This window comes from Elephas maximus, chromosome 4, assembly GCF_024166365.1.
Source record: "Elephas maximus indicus isolate mEleMax1 chromosome 4, mEleMax1 primary haplotype, whole genome shotgun sequence".
NCBI classification, from domain to species: Eukaryota; Metazoa; Chordata; class Mammalia; order Proboscidea; family Elephantidae; genus Elephas; species Elephas maximus.
In genome coordinates, this window is record NC_064822.1 from 65757970 (window position 1) to 65772644 (window position 14675).

General features: G+C 41.5%; 1 protein-coding gene across 1 annotated transcript; it reads left to right on the forward strand.

Moving 5' to 3' along the window:
- APOBEC1 (apolipoprotein B mRNA editing enzyme catalytic subunit 1) lies at positions 1-14443 on the forward strand. The gene is made up of 5 exons (XM_049881495.1): positions 1-106; positions 5468-5495; positions 12897-13294; positions 13674-13792; positions 14294-14443. Exons 1-5 carry the CDS (start codon positions 91-93, stop codon positions 14441-14443), a joined length of 711 nt encoding a protein of 236 aa, XP_049737452.1. The 5' UTR covers positions 1-90.
- The last annotated feature ends 232 nt before the right edge of the window (positions 14444-14675 follow it).

Consider the following 14675-nt stretch of genomic DNA (forward strand, 5'->3'; position numbering starts at 1 on the left):
CACCTGAGGAAATAAAGTGGAGAGTGTTGCTGGCAGCAGCAATCAGCATAATATAGAACTCCAGGAGAAGCAGACCGGAACCAGAGCACCATGACTTCTGAGAAAGGTAAAATGGACTGGGGGCCTGACAAGCTCCATGTTCATCAACAGCACAAAAATTGAGGGTCTGTTTGTCTGTGTGTGTGTGTGTGTGTGTACCCTTGAGTATTTTTCAGCTTTCCTATTAATGATTAATATATTAATGTTATCTTTAAACAAGATTTATTATTATGAGCTGTTCACATCCCCAAATGATTTTTGATACTAAATAGTGCTTGTTTCACCGTAGTAAAAAAAGTAAAAATGGAGCCCTTTAAATAGCAGCTCAAGAAAGCAAAGGAAGAGATAACATGTTGCTATTATTGCCTGCTGTGGAGGGAATTCCAACTCATAGTGGCACTGTAGGACAGAGTAGAACTGCCCCATAGTGTTTCCTAGGCTGTAATCTTTACTGGAGTACATCATCAGCTCTTTTCTCCTGCGGAGCCACTGGTGGGTTGGAATCACTGAAGTTTTGGTTAGAAGGCAAGTGATTAACCATTGCACCACCGGGGCTCCTTTGAGATAACTTAAGGATATGCTTCATTGATAATTAATTGTCCAGTTATTTAGTGTGAGAGAAATTCTTGAGAGGCTGGGAACACTTCAGGCTGTGGAAGGAAATCATTTTCAGATGAGGTGGAATTTCAGCTGCCTGCAAAAGAAGGGTATGATTTCGGTCAGCAAAGAGGAGGAGGAGTTTCAGGTTGATTCAATCACATCGACAAGGAGCTTGACAGAATTTAAAAGAGATTTGAGCAAACTGGTTAGGTTGGAGAAGAGTTTGTGGAAATAATCTGCAATAAGATTAGAACACAAATTTGAGGTGATATAGAGGGCCTTGAATGCCAGGCAAAGGAAATTGAGCTTTATCCTTTTTGTAACAGAAAACTATTGGAGAATTTGTGAATAGCATAGAGATATGGTTAAAACAGTGTTTTAGGCACATTTACCTGGCATTTAATGGGTTTTGGCCTGAAAGAAGAAACAGCTAGAAGTAAGAAGACCAGTTAGAAGACTGTTGCAACAACGTGCACATCGTGTGTTAGGAGGTAATACTGATACCAGTTTGGGGTTTAGGTAACAATTTTTTTTTCTTCATTATATTCTCCCTCTATTAGAATTATTTTGTGAGTGGAATGTTGGGGAAAGATCAAACACATTATCTTGTTGAATTACCTGGGTGCTTCCCTGGACCTTCCTCTGAAGGCATACCACCAAGAAAGTAGTGCTAGGAGCAAAACGTGTCCTTTGGACCAGGGCCCTTGTGCTGAGAAACTCTTAGGCCAGGGGAAGATGGATGACAAGGACCTTCCTGCAGAGCCAACAGAAACAGAAACCCTTCCCCTGGAGCTGGTTCCCTGAATTCAGGCTTGTAGTCTCCTAAATTGTGAGAGAATAGATTTCTCTTTGTTAAAGCCATCCACTTGTGGTATTTCTGTTACAGCAGCACTCATGCCCCAAACTGTCCTGAACCATGTGGCTGATCCTCTTGCCTTGTATCCCAGGGGTTGTAGTGATCAGTCTAAATACTGAGCTCGTATCTCACTCCACTCTCCATTTTTGAAGTTCTTACTGCTTTTTCACCTCCTTCAGGGGAAGTGTTCTCCCATCATTAATGTGACCATCTCCTTCAGGTACAGCCTCTGTTTCTAGAAGGCTCCCTCCAGCTGGTTCAAAGGCTGCAATTTTTGGATTAAAATCTGACAGGTGCCCATTCCAAGGTGTCAGCTGTTTCCTTCCTCTTCCATCTCAGTATTCGAATTCCGCTTTTCTTCTTTTAAGGATCAGAGATTTATTCTTGGGTCACCTTTAGGATACTGTTTCCTGGTTCTGCTCTCTTTCATGATATCTAGCTAATTCTCTGTTTTAGTCCCTCACTCCAGCTAGAACCACGTTCCATCTATAGGATTCTGTGCCCCACGTGGTCTCTTCCTTGCTCCCCTACCATCCAGCACACATGCACTTAGCACACATACACACATACACACACACGCAGAGGGAGAGGGAGGGAGAGAGAGAGTGTGTGTGCCTGGCATGAAGCACTTTCTGTTTAGGAGGAAGTATCTACCAGACCTTGTGACTCTTCCTGATTCAAAAACAGCTCCTAAGAGTTCAAGTTTGGCTAGGAGGATGGGCTAAATCTCCTGCCTGCATCTTGCTACAGCCTCTTCACCCTCAGACGTGGGTGTAGCTTTGGTATCTCTTCTGACTCACTGGGAAGGTATTCCAGTTATCCAGTGCTGCTATAACAGAAATACCACAAGTGGGTGGCTTTAAAAAACAGAAACTTATTTTCTCACATTTTTGGAGGCCGGAAGTCTGAAATCAGAGGGTCGGCTCTAGTGGAAGGCTTCCTTTCTCTCTTGGCTCTGGGGAAAGGTCCTTTTCTCTTCAGCTTCTGTTTCTTGGTTCCTTGGAGATCTCCATGTGACATGACATCTATCTTTCCTCAACTCTGGTTGTTTCTCCATCCTAATCTACTCTTTTTATATCTCTGACTTAAAGCACAGCCTACACTGATATGGCCTCCTAACATGACAAGGAAAACCCATTCCCAAATGAGATTACAACCACAGGTATAGGGGTTAGAATTCTACAACAAATATTTCTGGAGGACACAATTAAATCGATAACAGAAGGGGATAGCGTGGGGGGAGCCCTGTGCTCTGTGTCTCAAACTTCACAGATCTCTGCTTTCTTGGAAAAGAGGAATTGGTGCTGGTAATTGAATCCTTTGACTTATGGGCCGTCTTGACTGCCTTCCCAGACAAACATTAGCTTCCAAATAACCAGGGGCAAATTCTTGACATGAATTCACGTTTCCAAAATGAAACAAATGAGTAGCATTTCTGCTCTCCAAATTTTGGAATTCTGTATCATGAATATCGTAAGGGGGCCTTGGTGGTTCAGTAGTAGAATTCTGTTTCCATGCAGGAGACCCAGGTTCAATTCTTGGCCAGTTGCACCTCATGCACACCATCTGTTAGTGGAGGGTTGTGTGTTGCTATAAAGCTGAACAGGTATCAGCCGAACTTCCAGACTAAGACAGAATAGGAAGAAAGTCCTGGCAGTCTTCTTCTGAAAATCAGCCATGAAAACCCTATGGATCACAATGGTTTGATCCATAAGCAACATGGGAATGGTACAGGACCAGGCAGCGTTTCATTTCATTGCCATGAGTGAGAGCCAACTCGATGGCAGCTAACAACAATAAATGTTCTGAACCCAGGCCTGGCCAGTGCTCCTGTCAGAGCTGGGACATCACCAGTGCTCTGAGCCTAAGTGGTAAGGGCCTCTGAGTCTGGTACTTTTCCTTGAATCATCCCCAAACTCTCCAGTGGCTTCCCATTATACTTAGAATGAAATCCGTAGCTAATTAGGCCCTATATGATCACGCTCATCTCCTACTGTTGTAAATCTTGATCGCTCTAGCCTAGCCATGCTGACGTCCTTGCTTTTCCTTTAACCTGCCAAGACTCTTGTACTTCAAATCCTTTGATGTTGCTGTTTCCTGTGCTTGGAAACTCTTCCCCTGATGTCCACATGTTTTGCTCCTTCGCTTTACAATCAGGCCTCTGCTTACATATCCCTCTTCAAAGAGGCCTTCCCTAACCATCCCATCCAATATAGTCCCCCATCATCTCTTAGTCTCCTATAATATGTCTTTTTTCTTAGCTGTAGTCCCTACTGACTTTATATTATACATGTATTTGTTTATTGTCTCTCCTTCCTTTCAGAATATAACCCCCATGAAGGTTCGGATTTGTTTTTTCCACTGCTGTAGCTCCAGTACTTAAAAGAATGCCTAACACTTAGTAGCTTCTCAATTAATGTTTGTCAAAAGGATAAATAAGTGAGTCTCTATGCCCACCCCCCATACAGACTGTAGTTTGCCAAGTTTCAGGGGTAACTTATTTGCTGGTCACAACTATAGAATCATTATGAGTTGGAATCAACTCAACAGCAATGGGTTTTTGTTTATTTATTTGTTTAGTATCCTCTTGGAGCTCTGGTGGCTCAGTGGTTAAGCGTTTGGCTGTTCACTAAAAGGTCAGCTGTTTGCATCCACCAGCTGCTCCTTGGGAACCCTTTCGGGCAGTTCTTCTTTCTTCTATAGGGTCACTATGAGTTGGAATCCACTTGACAGCAACAGCTTAATTAGCATCCTCTTAGAAGTCCCTGTGTGGTACAAAAAATTAAGCACTCAACTATTAGCCAAAAGGTTGGTGGTTCAAACCCACTCAGTGCCTTGGATGACAGGCCTGGTGATCTGCTTCTGAAAACCTTATGGAACAGTTCTACTCTACATACACGTGGTTGTCATGATCAGAGTCAACTTGACAGCAACTAACAACAGCAACAATAGTATCCTCTTCTTGGCTGTTGATAGCAAGGAAACCCTGGTGGCATAGTGGTTAAGAGCTACAGCTCCTCACCAAAAGGTCAGCAGTTCAAATCCACCAGGCACTAACCAGAAACCCTATGGGGCAGTTCTAGTCTGTCCTATAGGGTCATTATGAGTCAGAATCAACACGATGGCAATGGGTTATGGGTTGAGAGCAAATTGATGGACACAAGGACCAACCAGGGCTCTTGGCTATTCCAGGGAGCCTTTTGACTGACGGGGGGTGTTAAGGATTGAATTGTGTCCTCCAAATATGTGTGTTAATTGGTCTAGGCCATGATTCCCAGTATTGTGTGATTTTCTACCATTTCGTCATCTGATGTGTTTCTCCTATGTGTTGTAAATCCTACCTCTATGAGGTTAATGAGGCAGGATTAGAGGCAGTTATGTTAAAGAGGCAGGAATCAATCTACAAAATTGATGACAAGGAACTTCCTTCCGAGCCCACAGAAAGAGAAAGCCTTCCCCAGGAGCTGGCGCCCTGAATTTGGACTTCTAGCCTACTAGACTGTGAGAGAATAAAATTCTCTTTGTTAAAGCCATCCACTTGTGGTATTTCTGTTATAGCAGCACTAGATGACTAAGACAGGGGAAGCAAAATTATCCCCACTCCGTGAGGCACAGTGTATTGGGAACTCAAGTGAGAGTCATACTCACATCAACTCGTACTACCCAATTCCCAGTTCTGGTGATAACTCTACTGTTCTGTTCTTCTCCTAAGAACAGTGATTGTTGCTTCTTTCTCTCCCTCCCTCCAACTCAACATGATTCAAAAGGAGATTTGAGCAGAGCCCTCAAAAATCTTACTTTTCTGTGATGCAGTGAGGTGGTCCAATCTGATTAATCCAGGAGAAAATCTTTTAACTCCATTTTCTGATTTGGGTTACAGGTTTGGAAGAATAGAGCTTTTTTTTTTTTTTTTTTCTTAGCAGCTCGATAGTATTTGGGTATTATTTGACATAATCATCTCTTGGTCAACAGGTTCTTCAACTCAAGATGCCACCTTGAGGTAAGGATGATACTATTATAATATCCATTTAACTCACCCAAGAGTAAGTGGTTACTTAGAACTGCAAGACTATAGCTTTTCTCATTGTTCTTCTCATTTACTGTGCTCCCTCTCTTTCTTTTTGCCTTTTTCAGCTTCATTTGATATATTCAATTATATTCTCTTTATTATCGCTTCCTTTATCTTTTCTCCTATATCTTTTGGTTTCTGCTTAAGTGAATTATCTTCCAGCTTGCTTTTATAGTATTATCCTACTATTGCTCTTCTATCTTTAAATCACGTGTTTTATAGCCATTAATGAAATGTCCAGGGACCTCATCTGTTATTTAGATTTCATCTCCCTATTTTATGATTTACCCATTTTCCCAACGTATTATTATAACAGCGAGGCCATTGCTGAGAAATGCATATAGTGTCTTATAGTGAGTGGGATTGGTCTATGTAATAAAGGTATGTGATGCTTTCGGAATGAGTGGGAACCATTAGGATATAATAAGCTTATGACTCAGCCATATTGCAAAGAAGATTCCTCAGCACAATCCTGAGTTTTCCCAGAGTCACAGCTTTGAGACACGGAGAGTGTTAAATCTAAAGATGTCACCGAGAACAATTTGCGTTCCTTTCTTTTAAGGAGCTAGTAAACAAGATTCTAATGTGGAAGAATTTTGAGGCTAAATTACTCTCTTCTCAGACTTGGCAGCAGAGTCTTGTTGATGATCTGAGGTTTCAACATCTGAGAAAATCTGGTGACAGTCCATAGAGGAATGTTGTTGTTGTTATTAGGTGCTGTCGAGTTTGTTCTAACTTATAGCAACCGTATGTATAACAGAACACAACACTGCCCAGTCCTGCACCATCCTCACAATTGTTGTCATGCTTGAGCCCATTGTTGCAGCTACTGTGTCAATCCATCTCGTTGAGGGTCTTCCTCTTTTTCACTGATCCTCTACTTTACTAAGCATGATGTCCTTCTCAAGGGACTGATCCCTCCTGACAACATGTCCAAAATAGGTGAGATGAAGTCTCGCCATCCTTGCTTCTAAGGAGCATTCTGGCTGTACCCCTTCCAAGATAGATTTGTTCATTCTTTTGGCATTCCATGGTATATTCAATATTCTTCTCCAACACCATAATTCAAAGCCGTCAGTCCTTCCTTGGTCTTCCTTATTCATTGTTCAGCTTTTGCATGCATATGAAGCGATTGAAAATGCCACGGCTTAGGTTAGGAGTGCCTTAGTCTTCAAGGTGACATCTTTGCTTTTTAACATTTTAAAGAGGTCTTTTGCAGCAGATTTGCTCAATGCAATGTGTCTTTTGATTTCGTGACTGCTGCTTCCATGAGTACTGATTGTGGATCCAAGTAAAATGAAATCCTTCACAACTTCAATCTTTTTTCCATTTATCATGGTGTTGCTCATTGGTCCAGCTGTGAGGATTTTTGTTTTCTTTATGTTGAGGTGCAATCCAAAATGAAGGCTGTGGTCTTTGATCTTCATCAGTAAGTCCTTCAAATAATCTTCACTTTCAGCAAGCAAGGTTGTGTCATTTGTATAACGCAGGTTGTTATTGAGTCTTCCTCCAATCCGATGCCACATTCTTCTTCATATAGTCCAGTTTCTCCGATTATTTGCTCAGCATACAGATTGAATAAGTATGGTGAAAGGATACAACCCTGACACACACCTTTCCTGACTTTAAACCACACAATATCCCCTTGTTCTGTTTAAACTGCCTCTTGATCTATTTACACATTCCTCACGAGCACAGTTGAGTGTCTAGAATTCCCATTCTTCATAATGCTATCCATAATTTGTTATGATCTACACAGTTAAATGCCTTAACATAGTAAATAAAACACAGATAAAGATCTTTCTGGTATTCCCTGCTTTTACCCAGAATCCATCTGATATCAGCAATGATATCCCTGGTTCCATGTCCTCTTCTGAATCCGACTTGAATTTCTGGCAGTTCCCTGTCGATACACTGCTATAGCCATTTTTGAATGATTTTTAGCAAAATTTTACTTGTGTGTGATATTAATGATATTGTTCGATAATTTCCATATTCTGTTGGATCACTTTTCTTGGGAATAGGCATAAATATGGATCTCTCCAGTCGGTTGGCCACGTAGCTATCTTCCAAATTTCTTGGCATAGACAAGTGAGCACTTCCAGCACTGTATCCCTTTGTTGAAAAATCTCATTAGTATGGTAAAGATTAAAAATTGGTGCTCTTTTAAAGAACTATCTACACGGGGTCAAACTGGCAATACCAACTCGAGAGGTGAGATAAGAAGTCTAGAGGGCAGTGAGTTTAGGTTGACGGGGGAGGAACAATTTGGAAAAGAAGGGTGAGAATGGTAGCACAACTTAAAGACTGTAGTCAATGTCACTGAATTGTTCTTGGACATACTGTTGAATTGGTGTATGTTTTGTTGTGTATATTTTCAACAACAAAAATAATAAAATAAATTATTAAAAAAATTAAAGATTAGGACATGGCACTTTTAAGCATGCAATATAAAGATTACAATTTATGTGATTTGATATTGACTGTTATCTCCCAGCCGTCTATAAGTTATTGTATTAGTTTATTTTATGTTTGCTTACTGTAGCCTAGCTTCTTGCTTTGTTTTGTTTTGATATGCCCGGATAGGTTGCTTGAGTGAGCTATCTTGATTATTTTTGCCTTTGAAGCTCTGACGTCCTGTCACCAGACGGCTAGAGCTGTTGTCAGGTATATTAGCCTAGGAGTCCATCACTTTTCTTGTATGGATTTAGCTCAGGTGTCCAGGTACCTGGTCACCAACTGTGTGGTACAGGCTCTGTCCTACAGTCTTAGAGGGGCAGGGGTGATTGGTGTAGGTACCGGTATCTCGTTGCAGCTGGGAATCATGCTCTGAACAAGGCAGGGGGCTGACAACCATCCCCCCAGTGTCTGTGAGGAAAGCGCATCCTTGTTCCCTTGAGCGCACAGGTGAGTGGGTTCTGCAGGTGGACCATGAGCACCCAGTGCTTTTGGTTGTAAGGATTGGGAGGTACCAGTTATCCTTGGACCTCTGTTGCAGGTGGCTGGGTGACCTGAGTGGTGCTACCAGTCCTTAGGCCCCATTGAGGGTAGGTGAGGACTTTGTTTAATAGGCAAAGCGGTGTCAAACATCAAACACCATCCTCTCCACCACACAGCTGAAACAGTTGCAGTCTGTAAACAAGGGCCTATTCTCCTGAAATAGGCCCACAAAGGTCCATGCAGGGGGGAAAAGTATTCAAAGTCCACGGACCGTTTATGCCTGGACAAGAGCTGCTTCTGTCCTGAGCTCCCCTGATTAGTGGAGCTGGCAAATTATATTTTCCCCCAGTTGTGAATTTATTCCTTCTTCAAGGCCAGGCCCCCACATGTCTGTCAGTTTGTCGTAATGTGGGGGTTTGTGTGTTGCTGTGATGCTGGAAGCTATGCCACTGGTATTCAGATACCAGCAGGGTCACCCATGGAAGACAGGTTTCAGCTGGGCTTCCAGACTAAGACAGACTAGGAAGAAGGACCCAGCACTCTTCTTCTGAAAAGCATTAGCCAGGGAAAACCTTATGAATAGCAGTAGAACATTGTCTGATGTAGTGTTGGAAGATGAGCCCCCCATGTTGGAAGGCACTCAAAAGATGACTGGGAAAGAGCTGCCTCTTCAAAGTAGAGTCAGCCTTAATGATGTGGATGGAGTAAAGCTTTCGGGACCTTCATTTGCTAATGTGGCAAGACTCCAAATGAGAAGAAACAGCTGCAAACATCCATTAATAATCGGAACCTGGAATGTACGAAGTATGAATCTACGAAAATTGGAAACGGTCAAAAATGAAATGGAATGCAGAAACATCGATATCCTAGGCATTAGTGAGCTGAAATGGACTGGTATTGGCCATTTTGAATTGGAAAATCATATAGTCTACTATGCTGGGAAAGACAGCTTGAAGAGGAATGGTGTTGCATTCATCGTCAAAAAGAACATTTCAAGATCTATCCTGATGTACAACGCTGTCAGTGATAGGATAATATCCATATGCCCACAAGGAAGACCAGTTCATACGACTATTATTCAAATTTATGCACCAACCACCAGGGCCAAAGACGAAGAAATAGAAGATTTTTATCAGCTGCTGCAGTCTGAAATTGATCGAACTTGCAATCAAGACACACTGATAATTACTGGCAATTGGAATGTGAAAGTTGGAAACAAAGAAGAAGGGTCAGTAATTGGAAAATATGGCCTTGGTGATAGAAACAATGCCGGAGATCGAATGATAGAATTTTGCAAGACCAACGACTTCTTCATTGCAAATACCTTCTTTCACCAATATAAGTGGCGACGATACACAAGGACTTAGCCAGATGGAATGCACAGAAATCAAATTGACTACACCTGTAGAAAGAGACGATGGAAACGCTCAATATCATCAGTCAGAACAAGGCCAGGGGCCAACTGTGGAACAGACCATCAATTGCTCCTACGCAAGTTCAAGCTGAAACTGAAGAAAATTAGAGCAAGTCCACCAGAGCCAAAATATGACCTTAAGTATACCTCACCTGAATTTAGAGACCATCTCAAGAATAGATTTGATGCATTGAATACTAGTGACCAAAGACCGGACGGGTTGTGGAATGACATCAAAGACATCATCCATGAAGAAAGCAAGAGGTCATTGAAAAGACAGGAAAGAAAGAAAAGACCAAGATGGATGTCAGGGGAGACTCTGAAACTTGCTCTCGAATGTTCAGCCTCTAAAGCAAAAGGAATAATTGATGAAGTAAAAGAACTGAACAGAAGATTTCAAAGGGTCTCTCGAGAAGACAAAGTAAAGTATTATAATGACATGTGCAAAGAGCTGGAGATGGACAACCGAAAGGGAAGAACACGCTTGGCATTTCTCAAGCTGAAAGAACTGAAGAAAAAATTCAAGCCTCGAGTTGCAATAGTGAAGGATTCCATGGGAAAAATATTAAATGATGCAGGGAGCATCAAAAGAAGATGGAAGGAATACACAGAGTCATTATATCAAAAAGAATTAGTCAATGTTTAACCATTTCAAGAGGTGGCATATGGTCAGGAACCTATGGTACTGAAGGAAGAAGCCCAAGCTGCTCTGAAGGCATTGGTGAAAAACAAGGCTCCAGGAATTGATGGAATATCAATTGAGATGTTTCAACAAACAGATGCAGCACTGGAGGTGCTCACTCGTCTATGCCAAGAAATATGGAAGACAGCTTCCTGGCCAACTGACTGGAAGAGATCCATATTTATGCCTATTCCTGAGAACAGCGATCCAACTGAATGTGGAAATTATAGAACAATATCATTAATATCACACGCAAGCAAAATTTTGCTGAAGGTCATTCAAAAATGGCTACAGCAGTATATCGACAGGGAACTGCCGGAAATTCAGGCCGGTTTCAGAAGAGGACGTGGAACCAGGGATATCACTGCTGATATCAGATGGACCCTGGCTGAAAGCAAAGAATACCAGAAGGATGTTTACATGTGTTTTATTGACTATGCAAAGGCATCTGACTGTGTGGATCATAACAAACTATGGATAACATTGGGAGGAATGGGAATTCCAGAACACTTAAATGTACTCATGAGGAACCTTTACATAGATCAAGAGGCAGTTGTTTGGACAGAACAAGGGGATACTGATTGGTTTAAAGTCAGGAAAGGTATGTGTCAGGGTTGTATTCTTTCACCATACCTATTCAATCTGTATGCTGAGCAAATAATCCGAGAAGCTGGACTATATGACGAAGAACAGGGCATCAGGATTGGAGGAAGACTTATTAACAACCTGGCTTAGGCAGATGACACAACCTTGCTTGCTGAAAGTGAAGATTATTTGAAGCACTTACTAATGAAGATCAAAGACCACAGCCTTCAGTTTGGATTGCACCTCAACATAAAGAAAACAAAAATCCTCACAACTGTACCAGTGAGCAACATCATGATAAATGGAGAAAAGATTGAAGTTGTCAAGGATTTCATTTTACTTGGATCCACATTCAACAGCCATGGAAACAGCAGTCACAAAATCAAAAGACGCATTGCATTGAGCGAATCTGCTGCAAAAGACCTTTTTAAAGTGTTAGAAAGCAAAGATGTCACCTTGAAGACTAAGGTGCGCCTGACCCAAGCCACGGTATTTTCAATCCCGTCATATGCATGTGAAAGGTGGACAATGAGCAAGGAAGACTGAAGAAGAGTTGATGCCTTTGAATTGTGGTGTTGACGAAGAATATTGAATACACCATGGACTGCCAAAAGAACAAACAAATCTGTCTTGGAAGAAGTACAATCAGAATGCTCCTTAGAAGCAAGGATGGCGAGGCTGCATCTTGTATACTTTGGACATGTCATCAGGAGGGATCAGTCCCTGGAGAAGGAGATCATGCTTGGCAGAGTGCAGGGTCAGTGGTAAAGAGGAAGACCCTCAACAAGGTGGATTGACACAGTGGCTGCAACAATGAGCTCGAGCATAACAACGACTGTAAGGATGGCTCAGGACTGGGCAGTGTTTTGTTCTGTTGTGTATAGGGTCGCTATGAGCCAGAACCAACTTGATGGCACCTAACAACAACAACCAGCTCAGGAGAATGGCTCAGAGCTCTAAGCAGGGGCTATCTCAGGCCCAGGGAAACCGATAGCCACTGAAGCTGGCTTGGGGGCTGGGGGCGCAGTAGAATATATGCAAGTACTTAGCTTTTGCCAAGAGCGCTGTTCTTCTCTGGTTCCAGAGGTGTGAGTAGGCTGTGCCTCTGGCTGTTTCTCCCTGAGGCAACTGTGGCCGATTGCTACTACCAGCCCACTGCATTCGCTCCCAGAATGGTGCCTGAGGGATACTAGCGATTCAGGTCCGGCAACTCTCTCTCTGCTTCTGAACCGTCTCTCCCTCCCCCGATACTCAGTCCGTTTTCTAACTTTGCCTTTGATGCTCAGGGCTCCTACCTTGTCATAAATATAATTATTTCACTTGTTTTTTTGGTCTTTGTTGTAAGAGGGATCACTGGAAGCATCTGGCTACTCTGCAATCTTGGCCCCGCCTCAGAAAGGTTAGAATTTAATGAGAACCCTTTAAAAGAGAAATGAGGGCACACTAATACCAGAATTCAAAACTAAAAAGCAACGGTATGTAGAGAGTAGTGATCAAATAATATGACTGGGAAAAAACTTTTTCACTATGTGAGAGAAACTCTGATAATTCAGATGGGCGCCCCCAGTTAACTTTGAAATACAGAATAGAAAAAAATGTTTCCTGAGGTGTCATGTTGTAGAACTGCCTGTTAGAAGAGGAGAGCATGAAATGATTCCGAAGGTCCCTCTAAAGATTGCATGACAACATGGGGGTGCTTTTTATATTTCAGGAGAAGAATCAAACCCTGGGAATTTGAAATCTTCTTTGATCCCAGACAACTCCGTAAAGAGACCTGTCTGCTCTACGAAATCAAGTGGGGCACGAGCCATAAAGTCTGGCGAAACTTGGGCCAAAACACAACCAAGCACGTTGAAGTCAATTTTATAGAAAAATTCACCTCAGAAAGAAAACTTTGCCCATCCATCAGCTGCTCCATCACCTGGTTCTTGTCCTGGAGCCCCTGTTGGGAATGCTCCAAGGCTATTCGAGAATTTTTGAGGCAACACCCCAATGTGACTCTGGTTATTTATGTAGCACGGCTGTTTCAACACATGGATCAGCGAAACCGGCAAGGACTCAAGGATCTCATTCTCAGTGGTATAACTGTCCAAATTATGAGAGTTTCAGGTAAAAACAGCAAAGAATCTTAAGTGTTTTTGAGAGAATTTAGTGACATTATCTGTTTCTAGGTCAGGAGATTGGTTATCCTAGACTAGAAGTCTCAGAAGTGAAAATCCAAAATAATGTAAGAAAGGACCAGGTCTGCAAATTATGGCAAGGAGAGTACCAAAAATAAGACTCCTGTCTCCATGCTTGTCACTGTGGCTTCTCAGCCACCTTTAAATAAACTACTTTGTTCTTTTTAGGGATTCTGGGGAAGCCTAGCCCATCTCCAGCAGTGAATAGGCCAGAGGGTTGTATATTTGATATAGTTTTAAGTTGGAGCTCTCTTTAAGTGAATTATTGTTGTACTAGGTTGAATGAACCAAGATTTGTGTTTCCTTAGAGTATCATCACTGCTGGAGGAATTTTGTCAGCTACTCACCTGGGGAAGAAACTTACTGGCCAAGATACCCCCCTCTGTGGATGATGATGTATGCACTGGAACTCCACTGCATAATTCTAGTGAGTTACTTTAAGGGACAAAGATTCTGATGCAAAAGGAAGCATCCTTCTTCAAACTTTCTTCCTGAGAATTTTGATACATATACTCTACCATCTCTTTGCCATTTATATTGAGATTTGGTTATTTAACTAGTTGACCTATTTTAAGGAAATGTTAAAAAAAAAAAAAAAGACAATCTTTAGTGGGAAATTAGCAGAAGAAAAGAATGAATATACTAGTCTAATATATGTGAACCCCATATTAATTCCATATAATAATAATTGTGATTATTATTATATGGAATTTATTATTGTTATTATTACAACACTTACAGGCTCTACGGTATTTCAGACATTCTCCATTCCCATATATGTTTGTGTGTTATCCTATTGAAGAAATGCAGGTGTCCCACTTGAATTTTCTTGGAAGTGGTCCCCTGGTTTTCCAATTGGTATTTTTAAATGTCTGTGGTAATAATAGCATTAACGAAAAATATTACCCTAACTTTTTTTTTATTCCAGAGTCTTCCACCTTGTTTAAAGATTTCAAGAAGATGTCAGCATCAGCTCACACTTTTCAGCCTTACTCCTCAAAAATGCCATTACCAGATGATTCCACCCTATATCCTTTTAGCTACAGGGTTGATAGAACCTCCTATGACTTGGAGATGAACAAAATGATTCCTTGTGTGTACTGTTTCAAGAACAGGCAGTGGTAATGCACTAAAGACTGAGTGCCATTAAGAATCTAGAAATTTTTACAAACTGAAGTATCATGGATTATTATAGCTGTTTATTGTATAACAAATTACTCTAAAACTTTGTGGCTTAAAAACAATAAATATTTATTATTTCCCACAGTTTTTTGAGTCAGATATTTAGGAGCAACTTAGTTGTGTGTTCC

What these genes read in the sequence shown, in the direction of transcription:
- APOBEC1 (XM_049881495.1), top strand. An exon ending in ACTCAAGATGCCACCTTGAG is followed by an intron (nt 5,496 to 12,896) that starts GTAAGGATGATA and finishes TTTATATTTCAG; the next exon opens with GAGAAGAATCAAACCCTGGG. An exon ending in AACTCCACTGCATAATTCTA is followed by an intron (nt 13,793 to 14,293) that starts GTGAGTTACTTT and finishes TTTTTATTCCAG; the next exon opens with AGTCTTCCACCTTGTTTAAA.